The following is a 20,027-nucleotide window of genomic DNA, read 5'->3' as shown; positions in this document are numbered from 1 at the left end:
TTAGTTGTGACATGCGGGATCTAGTACCCTGACAAGGGGTTGAACCCGGCCCCCTGCATTGGGAGCATAGAGTCATAGCCACTGGGCCACCAGGGAAGTCCATGGAAAGTCCTTTACTCCCCCTGCTCCCCTGACCCTCAGCCTCCACGGCCAGGGACAAAGGACAAGGAGAGTGGAGAACAGAGGACCCCCCCCAGCCACGCCCCCTGAACAAGGGATGTGTGAGGATGTGGGGTCCCCTCAGGCCTCAGCCCCAACAGCTGTGCTTTACACATGGACTTTTTGTTTTTATAATTGAGGACAGGGCAGAGATAAGACTCAGACGCTTGGGTTCCGATCCTGGTTCTGTCCCTCTCTGGGCCTCAGTCCCCCTCAGTCAAGGACAGCCATACCTTGCTGGGTTATGGCGGAGTGGGCAGGGGTCTGCACAGTACCCCAGGGCTTCAGGAGCTCGGCCTCTCGGGGCCTCAGTGTTCCTGTCTGAAAATGGGAATGATTACAGCCCCTGGCTTCTGGAGTTGTTGGGGGTGGAGGTAAGGGTCACTGAGGTGATCCACACACACTTTCAGGGCAGTCTAGGGACAACGGAAACCCTCCCCAGAGTGGCAGCTATTATTACTCTCTGAAGAGACAGATGTCCTGCCGTTTGGAGATTAACTGCTAGGGGATCCTGTGGTGGTCCAGCAGTTGGGACTCTGTCCTCTCACTGCTTCGGGCCTGGGTTCAGTCCCTGGTTGGGGAACTAAGATCTGACAAACCGCCCTGAGTGGCCAAAAAAAATTTTTTTTTAATTTAAACAGCAAATAAAGGTTAACTGTTAAATGTGAGGAAGTCTTTCGAGGCCCACAATGTCCCCGTGAGATGGCTTGGTAAACCTGCCCCCAGACTGAAGGGCCATGTAAGGACTGCAGTCATGGACTCCACAGTTGGGTAGACTCACATCTCGCGGACCCTGGAGCTGATATAATGAGGGACCATTTTTAAGAATGAGAATATAAAATGATCATGGGACACAGTCCGAGGCCTTCCCCAGGCCCTTGCAAAGGGCCTATACAGTGGGGAGCCCCCAGCTGAAGGTTCATAAGCCTCAGTGGTCCGTCCCTTTGGGCTCACTGGTAACAGAGCCAAACCTTGACCCAGACTCAGGACTTCCCAACTGCTCCGTCTCAGCAAAGACCAGGCCATCTGGGCAGGCACCCACTGCCCTTCTCACTTGCCCTTCACAGCTTCCCTGCCTCTCCAGCTACATCAAGTTCAGAGTCTTGGACTGGTGAGCAACTGGGTGGAGGCTGGAAAAAACAACAGGCAGGAGGACATGAGAACCGGGCTGGGGACCCCACCTGCAGGCAGTGTTTCTCTCCAGCCCCGGGAACAGGTGCAGTGATGAGATTGGGACGGTCAGCCTGTCCCTCAACCAGATCTCGTCCACTGGAGCCGAAATAGAAGGCAAGCAAGCCCCCCGTGCCCTGCCTCCTGCACCTCCCCCACCCGAATCCACCCTCTCTCACCCCTTTCTCCTTGCAGGAATGTACTCTGGCTTCCTACCCTGCTTTGGCCCCAGCTTCTTGACTCTCCGTGGGGGTAAAAAGGCCCCTTTCAGGATGAAGGAAGAAGACCCTGTAAGCTTCTCATGTCAGCTGTAGGGAATATTGGAGGTGAAATCAACCATGTGTCAGGCACCAGGGCCTGGGAGATGCCTGGGGAGGGCCAGGCCCTGGTTTCTGTCCATGACACTCCAGTAGAGGACTTGAAGCCTGTACACAAAGGGCCACATAAGCCCAGGGCCTGTGCTGTGACCCAAGAAAGGAGCAGATGGAGTGCTCTGGGCATTCACTAAGGAAGGGGCATTGAGATGAGACCTCAGGTAAGAGATTTGGCAGGTGGAAAGGTCATGGGCAGCAAAAGAACCAGCACAGGTAAATGTGGAAAAGCACTGGGTTATTAACACTGGTGATAAGGGGCGGGGGGTGGGGTGGGATGGATTGGGATTTTGAGATTCATGTATATACACTACCATGTATGAGATAGGTAACTAATGAGACCCTACTATACAGCACAGGGAACTCTACCCAATGCTTTGTGGTGACCTAAATGGGGAAGAAATCCAAAAAAGAGGGGATGTATAGTTTGCCTATAGCAGAAACGAACACAATATTGTAGAGTAACCACCCTCCAGTAAAAATTTTTTTAAAAAGAGAGAGAGGATGGCAGTAAACACCAGAAAGTCAATTGGTAAAAGAAGAGAATGGGGCTGGGAAGGCCTCTGAGTGAGGAAGAGCCTCAGAAACCAGGACCTCAATGCCTTTAGGAGCCTCTCCCACATCTCTGCTGCTCTTTTCTAGGCCTCATTCATTTCTACCACAGTCTGGCCTCCCTGATGGGAACAGGGCCGTGGTAGCCTCTAATTGGGAAGGCCAAGGAAGCATTCTAATTGGCCTTCCTAGGTCATGTGTGCTCCCCTTGCGCCAATCACTGTTGCCAAGGGGGCAGGGCCTGTCCTGATTGGCCAGCCTGGGATAATTTAACAGTTACCACAGTCCCCTCCAAGCAGAAAGGGTTTACAGGAACAGGGCATTTTTGGTGGGCCTGGAGATAGAATGAATGAAGAGGAAGAGGAGGCCTCAGGTATGGAAGAAGGCTCAGGGCCTAGAGGTTTCCAGGCATGGCCATGACTGGAGTTTCTGAAATTCCTCCCTGGGACTGTGGTCAGCCCAAGGCAGAAAGTTACAGAACAGCCCTGTATTTGCTACAGAGGTTTCAGGAAAGACTTTTCCTGCTTTTTTCTCTCATTCCTTTTCCTACTGTTTTCCTTACTATTACCCTAGAATATTCCCAACATTGTCAAGGATGGTTTAGCTTATCGAGGCCGGGTCTTCCTGGAGTTGATCACCCATGTCAAATCCCATCAAGAAGCTAAGATGAAGGATCTCTCCCTAGATGTGATCAGCATAGAGGTAACCACAAGAGACAGGTAACCCAGGAATAAAGACCCCTCCTGCCCACCTCTAGTCTCCTATGGGTCCCATCTCTGACATTGCAAGAAGCCCTTGGTCAGGAGTGGAATGTGCTTTTTGGATGTATGGGATGTTTCCTCAATCCAGCTGAGTCTTTTTTTTTTAAGAATTTTTTGATGTGGACCATTTTTAAAGGATTTATTGAATTTGTATAATATTACTTCTGTTTTACATTTTTATTTTTTGGCCACAAGGCATGTGGAATCTTAGCTCCCGCTCAGGGGTTGAACCCACACCCCCTGCATTGGAAGGTGAGGTTTTAACCACTGGACCACCACGGAAGTCCCTCCACCTGAGTCTTTACTAAGCCCCAGTGGGGGCTTCCTGCTGTGCCAAATCCCAGGAGGTCAAGGGACCCAGTAAAGAAAAGGTTTGGATTTAAGAAATATGCAAGGAGAAATTAAGAGATATTAAGGAGAAATGATGTTATAAGGAGTCTGCATTTCTTCCTGAAGGCCAAGGAGGACCACTGAGGCAGGAAAGGACAGGAGAAGACACGTCAGAAATAGATTTGTTGTTATTCAGTTGCTAAGTTGTATCTGATTCTTTGTGACCCCATGAACTGCAGCATGCCAGGCTTCCTTGTCCTTCAATATCTTCCGGAGTTTGCTCAGACTCATGTCCATTGAATCGGTGTTGCCACCCAACCATCTCATCTTCTGTCACCCCGTTCTCCTCCTGCCCTCAGTCTTTCCCAGCATCAGCGTCTTTTCCAGTGAGCTGGCTCTCCCCATCAGGTGGCCAAAGTATTGGAGCTTCAGCTTCAGCATCAGTCCTTTCAATGAATATTCAGGGTTGATTCCCTTTAGAATTGACTGATCTGATCTCCTTGTAGTCCAAGAGACTCTTGAGAATCTTCTCCAGCACCACATTTCAAAAGCCTCAGTTCTTTGGAGCTCAACCTTGTTTATGGTCCAGCTCTCACATCTGTACATGACTACTGGAAAAACCATAGCTTTAAATGGAAGTAAAATTGGGCCATCCACTTACTCAGGAGAAATGGGGACATAGTCACAAGGGAGGAGAGCTGGAGAGGAGAGAGCAGTCACCAGAGACCCTTTGGAAACAATGATCAAAGTCACTGACCAACAGGACAAAAGAAGTGAGGCTGACATTCATCTTCTGCCTCAGGTGGGGAGGTGGGGAGGTGGGGTCAGACATCAACATGGGCTCCCTGAAGAAAGAACAGGTCTGGGGAGATGATTGTGAACTTAAACAAAAATATTCACAACCTGACAGTTGAGAGTTATATTTTATTCAGTGGAATTTTTAGGACTTCAGGCCCTGGAGGCAGCATCTCAACCCTGAAAGAACTGCTCTGAGGAGGCAAGAGGGGAGCCAGGTCATAAAGAAGTATTACAACAAAGAGCAGGTAGTCTGAACATCAAAAGATCATTGTTAAAGGAAAATCAGACATCTCAAGTTAAGGAATTTAGGTATTTTCTATGTATGGGAAGATGCAAGAGTCTGGCCTCATTCCTTTCATATGCACCTCACCTGTCAGGGGCTGGTATCCCGTGTTTTCACATCCTGAGTTTCCTCAGGCTTCACCATGGGGAGTGGCTGCAGCCTGACAGCTGCTAGATGGCAGATATTCTTTCCTTCCTGAGTTCCCTCAGGGCTCACCAGCTCACCATCAGGGGTGGCTGCAATTACTGATGACTGTGATGTGTTTTGTTTACCGATATGGTGGGAAATATTCCATTTATCATGATGAATCCCACCTTTGACCAGTGCTTGTGAGACACCCATGAGGACCAGTCCCTAAGCCTGCTAGATAGAGACATTTGTCATCAGCACACCAGGATCTACCCAAGATTATGGAGGAATCACCCTGGGGGAGTAGATGGAATGAAAGGAGAAGGGACCTGAGGTTGGATCCCATTGAGAATCACAGCCTATGAGATTGCAGGGAGAAGGGTGGGGGCGGGGGGCGTTGCAGGGAGATGGAGAAGGAGCTGGCAAAGGGGAGCACTGGGGCAGCCTCCGGAGGGGAGTTGCAGAAAGGAGAGAGCAGAACAGTCTGAACGTGGCAGACAGAAAAGCTGAGGACCCAAAAGTGTGGAATGAGGAAGGCTCCAGTAGCCTTGGGTCAGGAGAGAAGCTGAAGGTGGGAGGGAGAAGTTGTTTATGGTGCATAGAGACAAGTCTATAGAAAGTTGGCTGCAGGGACTTCCTTAGCAGTCCAGTGGTCAGGGCTCTGTGCTTCCACTGCAGGGGACATGGTTCGATTTCTGGTCCTGATTGGGAAACTAAAATCTTACATGCCATGCAACACCACCAAAAAAATAAATAAAACTTGGCTGCAAAGTTAAAGGAGATAAGAACAGGTCCTAGAAAAATAGGGGCTCAGAGGAGAGAGGGAGGGTTATTTTTTAAGGCAGGAGAGATTTGAGTTAGTGAACAGAATGGGAGAATGCAAAAGTAGGGAAGTGGTTGGCAACAGAAATGAGAGAGGGGCTCATGTGACAGAGGACCTGAGAAGGTGGGCTCAGGGTGGGGGGACGGGGCTTGAGAACAGCCAAGAGCAGATGTGCACGTGTATGCATCCTCTACCACAAAGTCCTCCCCACACTCAGTCTCATCCAAGCGAGGCGTTTAGACCAAAAGAAGAGGGGTGGAGTGGACCAATTCAGAGCCTAGACTGACCAGGAGAAGACCTTCCTGCCTGACTTCAGGAAGAGAAGACCAGGGCTGGTTGGGTGAAGGGGCCAGGTGATGGAGGTCATGGGAGGAACTTCCCTTGATCAGCCACGTGAGTGGGAGTCAAGGCAGAATTTTGAGAGGGGGCAGGAGTTCAGGGATGGTCTGGCTCACAATGAATGAAAGAAACAGGGCACCTCATGCTTGCCTCCCTGCCTGTCTCTATAGCTTTGTTCATCCCTTGACTCACGTGCTGGGGATGTTGGGGGTTATTGTTTTAGAAGCACCAGAACCGACAGAAGTATGGGCTGTGCGTCATCTTCCTTTCCTGTACCATGATGCCTGACTTTAAGGACCTGATCCAATTTGAAGTCAGCATTGGTCACTATGGAAACAAGATGGACCTGAGTTACAAGCCTCTCGTCTCAACCACACAGTACAGCCCAGCGATATATGATGGTAAGAGTCAGATCCAGCTGAAGGGTAGAGAGAAACCACTGCATGTCGGGCTCTGGGTTGGCCCTTTTAAGGTGTTTAGCCCAAAGGACATTCATAGACGTTGTTAACCCACATTAGGTGTGAGGAAAGTGAGCTTTGGGGAGGTAAAGTCACCTGTCAAACATTGCACAACTAGTAGGTGGTGAATTCATGACAAGAGCTGCAACTAGGTTTTGACTTCAAGTCCTTCTCTACCATGCTTTCCACACCACAACTTCTCAATCCCATCTTCTCTCCTGCTACTCTGAACCACCCTCATCCAGCCATGCGTGGATTAGTTGTATGGTGTGTAGACTGTATTTCCCCCAAAAGAGCTGCCCACCTTCTATCTATCCATGAATCCACTTATCCATGCATTCATCCATTCAACTACCAACCATCCACTGTCCCAAACACCCAACCACCCACCCATCCACCCATCCATCTTTTCATCTAATATATGCTCACTGGACATTTTTATTGGGCACTATAAGTTTCCCAAAGTGAGGTCCCTGGGCCAGCAGCATCACCTGGGAACTGACAGAAATGCACATTCTTGGCCTCACCCCGATCTACAGAATCTGACAACAGAACAGCAATCTGTGTTTCAACAAGTTGTCCAGGTAAGGGGCGGCATGCAAAAGTTTGAGGACCATTGCTCTAGAGAAACCCTATCTCATCTTTGTCAGCTTCACCCTCTCATCACTCGAGAGCTTTTCTGTGCATCCCACTTGTCTGCCTGTTTTTTTAAGAACAGTTATTTTCTGTTCTATTTTCTGTGTGAATACAATTCATACACCATACAATTAATCCACGCAAAGTATACAATTCAATAGTTTTTTAGTATATTCACAGCATTGTGCTCTAATCACTGTGATTAGTTTTACAACATTTTCATCAGTCCAAAAAAGAAACCCTGTACCCACTAGCAGTCATTTGCTATTTCTCCTCTACTTCCCCAACCTTAGGCAACCACTAATCTACTTCCTGTCTTATGTGTGTCCAGCTCTTTGCGACCGCATGGACTGTAGCCTCTGTCCACGGAATTCTCCAGGCAAAGATACTGGAGTGGGTAGCAATTCCCTTCTCCAGGGAATCTTCCCGACCCAGAGATCAGACCTGGGTCTCCCACATTGCAGGCAGATTCTTTACCATCTGAGCCACAAGGGAAGCCCCTTCTCTGCCGCTTCCTATTCTGGACATTTCATATACATAGAATCAATGTATGGTCCCTGATAACTGCTGTGTTCATTTAGCATAATCCTCTACATGTTTTTAAATTATGAAATATATACAAAAGTATATTAAATGCATATGTGTAGTTTAAAACAAATAATAAAATATGTACCATGAAGTCATAACCCAGATTAAAAGGCCGAAATTCTCTTAGAAAGGAAGAAAATTATCTCAGCATCTTAGAAGTTCTCTGTATGCTCTTCCCAGATCCACTTACCCAAGAAATAACCACAGCCCCGAGTCTCATGATAATCACATCCTTGCTTTCCTTCGTTATTTTTACCACCTATGCATGCTACCTTAAAGAGCATACTATTTTTGCATTTTTATATAAATGGAAACTTTCAGTGTGTATTCATCTGTTTTGCATTTTTTCTCAATAGTAAATGTTTATATTGGTATGTATAACTGAAGTTCATTTTCATATCTGTGTATATTCCATCGTATGATTATGCCACAAGTTTTGTGGTATATGTAGACATTGAGGTTTTATCTTTTTTCTATAATAATAATGTTGTTGTGAACATTCTTGTACATATCTGTTGGTCACAAGTGTAAGACTTCCTCTAAATTATATACCCAGGAGTGGAGGAGAAATTCAAAGCAAAAGTAATTATATCCAATTACACTCTCATCAGCGTGGCATGAGAGTTCTTATTACTCTGCGTTCTCACCAGTACTTGACCTTGCCTAGTCTTTTCATTCCTGCCAGTCTGGTGGGTATGTTACAAGATCTTGATTTACAATTTCCTGATTATAAATGGAGGTTGAGAAGCTTTTCATATGTTTACAAACATTTGTCTTTCCTCATCTGTAAAAAGTCTGTCGAGATCTTTTATCTATTATCCGCAGTTGTCCAACTCTTTGTGACCCCATGGACTATATAATTCACGGAATTCTCCAGGCCAGAATACTGGAGTGGTAGTCTTTCCCTTCTCCAGGGGATCTTCCCAACCCAGGGATCGAACCCAAGTGTCCCGCATTGCAGGCTGATTCTTTACCAGCTGAGCCACAAGGGAAGCCCAACTATTATCCTATTTGGCTCTATTTTTTCTTATTGATTTGTACGTTATTTTTTCTGGAAATAATCTTTTGTCAGATGTGAGTATGTTCTAAATATCTTCTCTAAGTTTGAAGCTTTTCATTCTCTTAATGGTGGCTTATTTTTTTTATTGAGGTATTATGAAATATAAAATGCACAGACTTTAGGTGAGTTGGATGAATTTTGGCTCATTCAAGTTCATTTGGGTTTTTTCTGTAACATCTTATGGAAAAACTCAAACTTTTTGACCAGCCCAATACATCCACATACACATCATGGACAGAAATTTCCATCATCCCACAGAACTGCCACGTGCCTTTTTTCAGTTAATCTCCCCAGCCACTGGGGGCAATCATTGCTTTGCTTTCTATCACTATAGATTTGTTTTGCTTGTTTTACAACTTCATGTAAATGACATCATACACATGGTACCCTTTTTTTTCCCCGATAGCTTCTTTAGCTCAGCCTAGTATTTTAGGTGGTGGCTCATTGGAAAAGAATCCTCCTGCCGATGCAGGAGATGCAGGTTCGATCCCTAGTTTGGGAAGATCTCCTGGAAAAGGAAATGGCTACCCATTCCAGTATTCTTGCCTGAGAAATCCCATGGACAGAGAGCCTAGCGGGCTATAGTCCATGGCGTCACAAGAGAGTTGAACACTACTCAGGGACTAAAAAACAGCAACAAGTGTTTTAAATATTCATCTGTGTGGTTGCATATTTCATATTTGGCTCCTTTTTATATCTTATAGCATTCTGTTATATGACTATGACAGTTTATCCATTCCCTTTTTATGGACATTTGGATTGATTCAAGTTTTGGAGTATTATGAGTAAAGCTGCTGTGAACATTCTGGTACAAGTCTTTTGGTAGAAATGAGCTTGCACTTCTCTTGGGTAAATAGCTAGCAATGGAATTGGTTTTAAAACACCTAACGTTTTCCCCAAGTGGTTATAGCATTTTACGCGCTCACAGCAATGTGTTTCCTTGTTCAAAGTCCTTGTCAACTTTTGGTATTGTCAGCCTTTACCATTTGAATCATTTTGATGGGTGTGAAATTGTACCTAATTGTAATTTTTATTTTTTTGGCCACTCTAAGTGGCTTGTGGGATCTTAGTGTTCTGACCAGGGGTGGGACTTGGCCCCTGCAGTGAAAGCATCAAGTCCTAAACACCAGACCACCAGGGAATTCCCCTTCATTTTAATTTTAATTTCCATTTCTCTAATCACTAATGATACTGAGCGTGTTTTCATGCTCACATATATTTCTTTAGTGAAGGGACTGTTCAGGTTTTTGCCTATCTTTCATCGTTTGTTTTTTATATTATCACATTACAGGAGTTCTTTTACAAGGATACAATTCCTTTGTCAGATAGGTTCTGCTAATATTTTCTTCCTCTCTGTGGTTTATTTATTTATTATTGTGGCCAGGTACCTTACTGTGGCTTTAACTTGAATTTTTTTAACATCAAATGATACTGAGCATCTTTTCATATGCTCTTAACCATTCATGTGTCTTCTTTGTTTATATGTTTAATTCAAATCTTTGCCCATTTTTTCAGTTGGGTTGTTTGTCTTATTATTGAGTTGTAAGAGTTCTTTATATGTTCTGGATACAAATACTTTATCAGATATAGGATTTGCAAGTAGTCTGTGGCTTGTCTTTTCATTTTTTAAATGGTATCTTTTGAAGTGCAAACATTTTCAACTGACTGAAGTTCAGTTTTGTTTTTTTTTTCTTTCATGGTGTCATATTTAAGAACTCTGCTCAACTCAAGGTCATAAAGATTTTCTACCTTTTCTTCTAAAGTTTTTACAGTTTTAATTCTTACATCGAGCTGTAATGGTTCTTATTTTGGCCGTGGCACAGCATATGGGATCTTAGTTCCCTGACCAGAGATGGAACCCTGACTCCTGCAGTGGAATTGCAGAGTCTTCACCACTGGACTGCCGGGGAAGGTCCCCGTGGTTCCTTTTGAATTATCAATAATTTTCATATGAGTATTCAGTTTATCAATCATCATTTGTTAAAAAGGATTATCCTTTTTCCAGGTGGGTTTTCTTAATTGTGTTTTTAAATATTCTGTTCCATTGTTCAGGTTTTCTCCTATTGGGGCTTCATTTATGGGCTTAACAATTCTCCTTACTTTTCTTCTGTATCTGTCATTTCCTCCCTGATCCTCTTTGGCTCTTTATTTCTATCTTATTTTGGTCATTCTTCTTTCTTTTTTTTTAATGTCTACTTTTATTTACTTGGCTGCACTGGGTTTTAGTGGCCGCATATGGGATTTTCAGTCTTCATTGAGGTATGCTGAATCTTTAACTGTGGCATGTGGGATCTAGTTCCCTGACCAGGGCTCGAACCCTGGGCCCACTACATTGGGAGCACAGAGTACTAGCCACCGGGCCACCAGGGAGGTCCCCCCGTTGCCCTTCTGATTTCTTTGCCTCTTGCTGGATTGTCTGTGGAGTCTCATCCCTGCTGGGCTTCCTTTCATGCCGTCTTCCTTCCTGTAATGTTTTTGTTTTCTCTTCTATTCCTTTTCTGAGTCTTGCCGGCTCACACATCCTCGTCTGAGTCCTGAGTTCGTTCCGGGGGTGTTCTTTAGCTGCACTCTGCCCCCATCCAGCCGTGGCTCCCGCTGTCTGTCTTGCCATTCATCCCCCCACCCCCAGGTGACTTCCGTCACCCTTCAACCCTCACAGCTCCTCAGGCACTCACAGCTGATTCTGGCAACCCTTATGTGTATTTTGAGCCTGCAGATTATATCTGTCTCCTTGTTTTGCTGAAAATGGAGTTATTTCCCTTCTCCTTGTTGCTTTTGTATGCTATCCAAGAGCAGCAGAAGAAAATTGCCATCTTGTGTCGGCTCACTCACATCTGAGAGCCCCAGTCCTGGGTCTCTGTTTATTTATCATTCCTGTGATTCACTCAGTGCGAGGGTTTGAAACTGGTGTCCTTCCAACAATTCAGGAAAATTATAAGATACTTTCTCTTTGAAAATGACCTCTTACCCTTCTCTCTTCTAGCTCCTTCTCAAATTTACTCTATCCTCTGTGGAACTTCTCATGCTGTTCCACACATTTTTAAATCTTCCTTCTGTATTTTTCATCTCTCTGGGCTGCATTCTGCATAATTTCTTCCAGATCTTTTAGGAAAAGCCGTAGGTAACTATTCTATTAAAAAACTTCTGGCAGCTCCCTCTCTCTCTCCCACATCATCCTTCTCCACCATTCTCCAGCATTTTCCACCATTTGACACTGTATTTTATATATATTTTATATATTTATATGTATTTTATATATTTTGATCCTAGTGGTTTTTTTTTTTAATAATTCTTGAGTAGGTTTTTGATTCAAATATAACACATCTATGGAAAAGTACACAAACCAAAGTATTCAGCTCAATGAATTATTGCAAAGCAAACATAGCCACATAACAACATTCAGACCATGAAACAAAATCCCAACATCCCAGGGGCCCCTTGAACCTGCCACCCCCCACCCACACCAAGGGCTGCTGTCCTTCTCCTAACTGACAGTTTTGTCTGGTTTTTAACTTTTTATTTTTAACTTTTCTTTCTTTTTCTTTTAATTTCTGGATTTAAAAAGTTCTTCAGTTATTTATTTGGCTGTGCCGGGTCTTTGTTGAGACATGTGGGATCTTTTGTTGTGATGCATGGACTCTAGTTGCCCTGAGTCATGTGCGATTTTAGTTCCCCCACCAGGGATCAAACCCAAGTCCCCTGCGTTGCAAGGCAGATTCTTAACTACTGGACCACAGGGAAATCTCCAACATAGCTTTATAGGGGACGCAATTCAACCTATTTCACAGGGGTGTCCTCTTAGACCACACACCTTAGACAGTGCTCGGCTGTCTCTCCTAACCTCTGGGCCCTGGCAGTTGTCACAGAGAAGAGCCAGTTCTTCAAGATTTTCCAGAAACTCAGAGGACAGTTGTCCACTTTGCTTCCACTTGCCTCACAGACTTTCTGCTTTGACTTTATTTTCGGTTTCCTGTGGATTTTATTTCAACTCAGCAAAATGTTTCAGAAAAAGAATAACATGTGGCTCTTTCCCGGAGCTGGTGGCGGGGCTTGGCGTCTCGCTCCTCTCCTTCCCCCCGTTCACCCGGCCTTCCGAGGGGCACCTGCGCAGGAGTCTGAAAAATCCTTTTGCAGAGGTCTAGGATGGAGACTGAAGGGTATCCAGAGATGCAAAGAGATGGAGAAGTCCAGAATGATGAAATAAGGTCACCACCAAATGAGATGGCTGAGGAGCCAGAAGGCATCCTGGTAGCGCCGCCCCAGGTCCAGGTCCCAGCAGAGAGCCCGGATGAAGACTCTGAAGACGACCTGGAGACCGTGCCCCTAAGGAGGCCTCTCAACCCTGCAGCCTCCAGGCAGAGGTTCCGGGAGTTCCGCTATGAAGATGCAGCTGGGCCCAGGGATGTCCTGAGACATCTCCAGGAGCTTGCCGGACAGTGGCTGCGACCTGATATTCACACGAAGGAGCAGATTGTGGAAATGCTGGTGCAGGAGCAATTCCAGGCCGTCCTCCCTGAGGAGCTCAGAGCTTGGGCACTGAGGTGTCAGCCTGGGGTCAGAATCACTGGCTAAAATCTCACTGCTTCTTTTTCAGCCTACATATGAGAAGTGACCAAAGGCTCTCTTTGTTGCAAATCCAACTACAGTCATGAGAAATCTGAACCTTGATTTTCTTTGAGCTTGCCTTTGCTAGCTGTAATAAGAATCAGTGAAAACCTTTTTTTTTTTTTGCCTGAAGCAGCTCTCTTTCCTGGCAGTGTGAACTCCAAAATGAGTTTCCCTGCCCTATTGTAAGGACAATCAGTCTGCTGCTTGTTTTTGCTCTGCTGAATGCCTCCCCTTTTGCACTTTGTGACACGCTTTAATATATAGCTTTTATGTATCCAAAGAGATGATTGCTTCAACTTTAATATTCTTGATTCTTGCTGTGGTGGCTTGAATGGAAGCTTCTGTAACCCCACCAGTAACTCATTTGGGGTGTCCTTGAAGTATTAAAGTTTGATTCTTAAAAAAAAAAAAAAAAAGAATAACATGTGTTTCATCTAGCTTTCCCTGCCCTTGTTTCAATAAGAATCATGGCCAGGGGACCCAGTCTGCCAGGCCCATCAGTGGCTTTTGACCATGCCTGCCCCTCCACCCCACTCCTCTGCATGGGCAGGCCCTTTATGTCAGGTGTCTGCCCACCCTAACCAAACTCTGGGTCTCTGAACCCAGGGCCCACTCCTCCTCTGCCTCCTGACACCCAGAAGGAAGGCCCAACCTCAAGGCAGACCTGGGCCTTGGCATCTCGCCTGAGTTAGGGGCACAGGCTCTGGAACTGAATGCCCGCATCATACCACCTGGCTGAGCCATCGCAGGGAAACCACTTCCTATTCTAGCGTGGGTTTTCCCACCTGTGAACTGGGGACCTTGTGAACCCAAGTGACATGGAGCACCGTGAGGGCCCCGTTAGGCCAGCTGTGCTCATCAAAGCATATCCATCCTGAACTGGCCCACAGCCTACCCTCCAGCAGGAGAGGTCCAGTTGGGATGCTTTAGCAGATCACCCCCTAGAGGAATGGCATGGCCCAGGGAAGGTCCTCTGAGAGGGGACACAGTGCAGGGTGTCCCTCAGACACCCCCGCCCCACACACGTGGCTCTGTGTTTCAGGGAACATCTACTATTACGTGCCCTGGTACAACACCAAGCCTGTTGTGGCCGTGACCTCCTTTTGGGAGGACGTCGGCTTCCGTATGAACTGCCTCAACCTCCTCCAGTTCACGCGGGATCGCCTGGTGAGTCGTGTGGGCAGGGGAGTGAGGGGGGCCAAGGGGCGGACCCAGGTCTATTTTTGTTTTTTTTAATTTGTCTACACCGGGTCTTTAGTTGTGGCATGTGAACTCTTAGTTGCAGCATGTGGGATCTAGTTCCCTGATCAGGGATGGAACCCGGGCCACCTGCCTTGGGAGCATGGAGTGTTAGCCACTGGACCACCAGGGAAGTCCCAGGACCCAGGTCGTTGATGGGAAACTTGGGAAAATGAGTCGCAGCCTTAGGAATCAGGTCACTCAGCTCTCTCATGCATCCCACACCAGCTGAGGTGCCAGACACAAGCACCAGAGACACAAAGATACATAGACACAGTCTTCACCAGCAGGGAAGTCAGACGTGCAATAGTTAGGACGCAGAGCAGCAGGGCTGCAGGGGAGATTCAGGTGCTAAGAGCCACAGGGGCAGAGAGACTCAGGTGGGAGGGGTGAGATGAAGAGAGGAGAGTCAGAGGAGCTGTTGGGAAAGGAGATGACATTTGAGCAGAGTCTTGCTGGGGTGAGTGGTGGGGATGCAGAGAAGGGAACGCTGCGCAAAGCTATAGTGATAGGAAGTTTGTGGGTGGTTGGGGTGTGGAGGTGATGAGGAAATAAGACCAGCGGAGCTGGGAAGGGTCAGACCACAAAAGATCTTAAGCGTGTGTTGAGGTGGGAGCCACTGAGCAGTTTTAGGCAGCAGAGCCCCCCTGGTTCCCCCGCCTTAGATGTGACTTTCTCGCACCAACAGAAGGGAAGTCCGAGGTTAAGACCCTGTGACCCCTTCACAGTCCTGCTACATCCTGGCTTCTTCCTGCCACCCATTTTTTCTGTAGGGTAGTCGAGAGGGAATCCTAGCCTTCAGTGCTATGTGACAGCTTTGGATTTGGACATCTCCAGGTTACCCCTCCGTTCAGTTCAGTTGCTCAGTCGTGTCCGACTCTCTGTGACCCCACAGACTGCAGCACACCAGGCTTCCCTGTCCATCACCAACTCAAAGGTCCCCAAGTCCTGGCTGAAAGCATCCTAGGCCAATCAGCCTGTCCCAGGGGAGCCCCACACTCACACACTGCTTCTCTCCTGCTGGGCAGAAGGCCAACCTGGACACCCTGAAGTCCATGAGGAATCCGAGGGACCCGGCTCTGCTTCCGCAGTGGGAGAAACTGCTGAGGGAGCTGGTGGAGGACTGCAAGTAGGGGCAGGGAGCACCTACCCCCGGGGCTAGGGCTGAGCTAGATCAAGTCCACACAAAGCCTGGGGCGCAGACCAGACCCTACAGAACAACTACCCCACTGCCTCCCTCCCGCACCCCTGCCTCCACAGCAAACATAAGCTCAGATCTCTCTCCAAATAACAGAACTGCTTCTCTGCCATTCAGGGACCTCCAAAACGGTCCTGACCTCTCCTCCCATCACTGTCCCCTCTACATCCACGCCTGATGCTCCCATCAAACCAAGCTTCTCTCCACTGTCCAGACAAGCCCTCCAGACAAGCCCTGCACGTCCCAGCCCACACCTTCTCCTCCATCACCCCTCGCCACAAGGCCCTCGTCAGTTTTCTGCCTGTTCTGGAAGAGCCCTTGTAAGGTCTCTCTCCGGCCTACAGCCCACTTAGATCCCCTCCTCCCCGGGTTTGGTTGGCCCCCGTCTCACAGCTCACATCCCTGTCCACGAGGAGGTCCTGAGCACGGGCCTGGCACGCTGCGGGGGCTGGGAGGACCGGAGCAGGAGGTATGAGAACCCAGGGCTAGACCCCCAGTGAGTGTGCTTCCTGGGGAGGGCAGGCAGGGCTCCGTCCCACTCGCCAGGCCTGCACTCTGCGTCTGCAGGCCGGTCCACCAGGTCGACCAGCTGTTCCAGCCAACTTGGTCTCAGAGGACTGGTCAGCTGGGCCAAACAGTAGGGCAAGCTCTCCAGTCTAGGGAGGACACTGAGGCTGGGCGGGGTGGTGAGCAGGTGAGATGGGAGAGAGACCAGCCCCCGCTCCCCCACTCCTGGCCACAGGCGGCCGCTGCCCTGCATGACCAGTCAGCCCAAAGCCACCGACCTGGACAAGAACAGGTGGAAGCTCCGCCGCCTCCTTCTGCAGGAACTGGCCCAGAAGGCCAAGCAGGCGCCCCCCAGGGACATGGTGGCCACCGCAGAGGGCTGGCTGTACCGCCTCAACGCCGTGCTCCCCGAGGTGGGCGCTGGATACCCCGGTCGGGAGCAGGCCTTGGCACCGGCCACTCAGGCGGGACTGACGCTCTTGCGCCCGCAGCCCCAGATGAACCTCCCTGACGTGATGATCTGGCTGATGTCCCGGGAGCAGCGGGTGGCCTATGCTCAGGTGCCCGCCCACAGCGTCCTGTTCTCCCCAGACGGGGCCCGGCACTCTGGCAGGTTCTGTGGGAAGACACAGACCCTATTCCTGCAGGTGGGGAGGTCGGGGGTCCTCAGGGGAGGAGAGGGCCCAGGACACCCCAAGGGAGAAGCCCTGAACCCCCCACCCCCACACCGGAGAGCCCCCATGAGCCTCTGGAGGGCATGCCCATTTCCTCTCTGCTGGGCCCTTTACCAGGAGAAATGGGGTTTAAACAGAGGGAGGCGGGAGCCTGGGTCCATCGGCATGTAGCCGATGCCAAGTCCATGCCCATCATAAATGTTCCTCAAGTTTGTCCCCTCCATTGTCCTCACACCTCACCTAGTCCTGTCCCTGTCCCGTCTCCCCTGGTCCATCATTGGCTGCTATCTACATATTTAATACCTTTAAGGTCTGGGCTCCAGCCCTTCCTATCAGATGCAATCCGTAAATAAGGCTGACTGAACACAAGTCTCCTGCCCTGAAGACAGTCCTAGCTTCCAGCCTTCCCCGTCCCGCCCCGGGGAGGCAGGTGGGAGACCCTGCCTCCCTCTCAGAGACTTCCTGGCTCCCCATTGCCCTTCCCGCCGTCGTGGAAGGCTCCATCCCAATGGTGCCCATCTGAGTCCTTCTTATCCTACAAGAACACTGAGACTTGAATCCTGGTCCTGTGGCTCACTGGCTGTGTGCATTGGGGCCCACCGTGTCTGGCCTCAGCCTGCTCCTCTGTGAAATGGGCCTGGTGATGAAGGTACCCACTCTGTAGTGGTGTGTGGGCATTAGAGCATACATGACATGTGTGGTACTTAGCACAGTGCCTGGCACATCACATGGCAAGTGTCACTGTCAATGTCACCATCAGCTCCACTCCTCCCTAAGGCATTCCCAGGCTCCCTAGTGGCCCTGCCCCTCCGCACTCCTGCATCCCTCACCCCACACCAGCCTCTGTGATGCCCGTCACCCAGCTCAGTGTGAAGCCCCTGCTCCCGGGGCTGAGGGTGAAGGGGCAGGTGTGTGTGCCCCTCCCTAACCCATGCCCCTGCCCCCGGGGGGCCCGAACCCCTGTGGGTGCTGACCTGCCTCTGGCTCAGTACCCAGAGGGAGAAGGAGAGAAGGACACCCTCCCCGCCCAGCTCCGGGTCTGCATGTGGCTTGGCAACGTGACTGATAGCAGGGACCTGGAGCTGCTCCGCCAGGGCGAAGTGGTCGTGTATGCAGAGACGGTGAGTGGGGGCGAGGCGGGGGTGCTGGCGGGGGGTGAATTGGCACCAGCCCAACTCCGAAGGTGGAGAAAAGATCGCTGGCAGAATCTGAGAACCGTAAAAGGAGCTAGAGGGAAGTGACAAGGACTAAAGGAGTCCATTGTTGACAAGCCATGGCCTTGGTAACAGGAGGGCAACTGAGTGGTCCCCTGGGGCCAGTCACTTTCACTGGGATGGAGGTTTACAGGGAATTTCTCCCAGTTAGTTCAGGGCACATGAGGTGAGTAAGGCTCTGACTGCTTGCAGGGTCCTTGTCCATCATTAACGTGACAGCCCGGGGCCCCTACCCACCCCAGCCGGGGAGGGGGAGCTCTGAAACAGAGGAATTGGAAATGGGGTATCTTCCCTCAGAACTGTAAACCCAGGGGGTGGGTGAGCAGCCGGCCAGAGGTTGCTCTATAATCAGAGAAGGGGGAGGACATGGCTCAGGAGAAGTTCCTGAGAATAGAGGGGAAATAAGTTTTGAGTCTCAGACTTCCCAGGTGGCTCAGTGGTAAAAAATCTGCCTGCAATGTAGAAGACCTGGCTTCAGTCCCTGGGTCAGGAAGATCCCCTGCAGAAGGCTACCCACTCCAGTATTCTTGCCTGGAGAGTTCCATGGACAGAGGAGGTTGGCGGGCTACAGTCCATGGCTCACAGAGTCAGACACAACTGAGCAACTAACACTTCAGACTTTTTAACTGAGTTAAAACCTGTTTTCATGGTTCCTAAGTTGCATGCTGTGGATGGAGAGACAGCAGGCAGGACTTGGAGGCGCCGAGACAGAGGGGGGTTAGGATGAGTGCAGGGGGCAGGGGCTGAGGGTCCCTCGGGGGAATGTGGAAGAAAGTTCCAGACCCAGTGGCAGTGGTGGAGCAGGACTGGCTTCCCCAGTGACGTGGGGAGGACAGGTCACGTCGCAGGCAACCAGCAGGCTCTAACGCAGGCATCCACCCCACTCCACTCCTCCATGGCTGAGCCACCTGGAGTAGAGGTGACCTCTGAGCCTCAGGCTCATCACCTGTGAAATGGGAGAGTGTGGCTGAAAGGGGCCTGGCCACATGAGCACTTGATTCATGGCATCCGCCTGTGTTGACGGACAGCAGGGGAGGTGCTGTCCCATCGACACAGCTCCTGCCCCCAGGCAGGTCCCACGCCCTTTCTTGCCTGGCTCCATGTTTCTAGGAGGCACGTACAGCCCAGGGTAGGAGGCTTTGGGCGGATGCCGGGTGTGCGGAGGGGGCTGTGGGCACTGATGTTTTCCCCTCTCTCAGTACGAGAACCAGGCCAAGTTTAAGGACCAGTGGGGACAACAGTTCCTGCAACACTGCCCCAACTTCTCGGATGTCATGGGGCACAAGGCCCTTCCCAAGGAAGATTTCAAAGAGCCCCATGGATGGCACTGGGAAGGTCCATGGACAGTGGAGCCTCAGAGGAGGTAAGGCTGGGGCGTGGGACCTGGAGCCTGGGTGCCCCTGGACAGGCAGCCTTGGAGCTGGCACTTCATTTTACCCAGGAGGGCCAGTAGGCAGCAACTCAGGGAGGCAGGCATACAGCCACTGAAGCCTGGTCCCGGGGGGCCCTGCCCACCCCCCCTACCATGCATGCTATGCCCCGCTGCCCAGCCTTGCCCAGAGCAGGTGCTGCTGCCAGGTATGGGAGTGCTTGGCCAGCAAAGAGGACCCCAGGGGTCGCTAAGCTCAGGGAGGTGTGCTGGGAACTTGGGGTCTCACCGCCCCCAGGCTGCTCCTGGACACGGACATCAACAAGAGCCAGGTGCTGGAGGAGGTATATGAGAACCAGCGCCGGGATGCCACGGGGGCCTGGGTACCTGCCGCCATCCCCAACACGGATGTGGTGAGTAGGGGGTGTGGGGGGACAGTCCATGCTCCCGGGGGCCTTGGAAGCTGGGAGCGCTGGATCAGTGGGACCCGGGTGAGCACTGATGGGGTTTGTATCCCTAGGTGGCAGGAAGAGGTACCCTAAGTGGGACTGGAAGAACGGCAGAGTGTCTCCGCCCCCCGTGCAAAGGCAGTGCTTTTACCCAGAATAGGAGACTGTTTGGGGCTGGTCTGAACCAACATTGTCCGAGAGAACATTTTTTCTTTTTAACTTTTTATTTTTTATTGCAGTAAAGCCAATTAACAGTGTTGTGATAGTTTCAGGTGGACCGCAAAGTAACTCAGCCACACACATACATGTATC

General features: G+C 49.7%; 2 protein-coding genes across 2 annotated transcripts in view; both read left to right on the top strand.

The window, feature by feature from the left end:
- The window catches only part of FER1L5 (fer-1 like family member 5), a 55,189-nt gene that overhangs the window by 18,628 nt on the left and 16,534 nt on the right, over window positions 1-20,027 (top strand). Inside the window, exons 15-26 of the mRNA XM_061156132.1 lie at window positions 1,227-1,270; window positions 1,364-1,446; window positions 1,525-1,619; window positions 2,826-2,954; window positions 5,939-6,116; window positions 14,108-14,232; window positions 15,333-15,433; window positions 16,245-16,422; window positions 16,501-16,656; window positions 17,673-17,804; window positions 19,097-19,260; window positions 19,565-19,679. Of these exons, the coding sequence (XP_061012115.1) occupies window positions 1,227-1,270; window positions 1,364-1,446; window positions 1,525-1,619; window positions 2,826-2,954; window positions 5,939-6,116; window positions 14,108-14,232; window positions 15,333-15,433; window positions 16,245-16,422; window positions 16,501-16,656; window positions 17,673-17,804; window positions 19,097-19,260; window positions 19,565-19,679 (1,500 nt within the window). The remainder of the gene's footprint in view (window positions 1-1,226; window positions 1,271-1,363; window positions 1,447-1,524; window positions 1,620-2,825; window positions 2,955-5,938; window positions 6,117-14,107; window positions 14,233-15,332; window positions 15,434-16,244; window positions 16,423-16,500; window positions 16,657-17,672; window positions 17,805-19,096; window positions 19,261-19,564; window positions 19,680-20,027) is intronic.
- Window positions 12,486-13,065, top strand: LOC133065198 (SCAN domain-containing protein 1-like). The gene has a single exon (XM_061156004.1). It carries the CDS (start codon window positions 12,601-12,603, stop codon window positions 13,027-13,029), a length of 429 nt encoding a protein of 142 aa, XP_061011987.1. The 5' UTR covers window positions 12,486-12,600; the 3' UTR covers window positions 13,030-13,065.

This window comes from Dama dama, chromosome 11, assembly GCF_033118175.1.
Source record: "Dama dama isolate Ldn47 chromosome 11, ASM3311817v1, whole genome shotgun sequence".
NCBI lineage: Eukaryota > Metazoa > Chordata > Mammalia > Artiodactyla > Cervidae > Dama > Dama dama.
The sequence above is the reverse complement of the archived record's forward strand: the minus strand, read 5'-3'. Positions and strand labels throughout refer to the sequence as shown.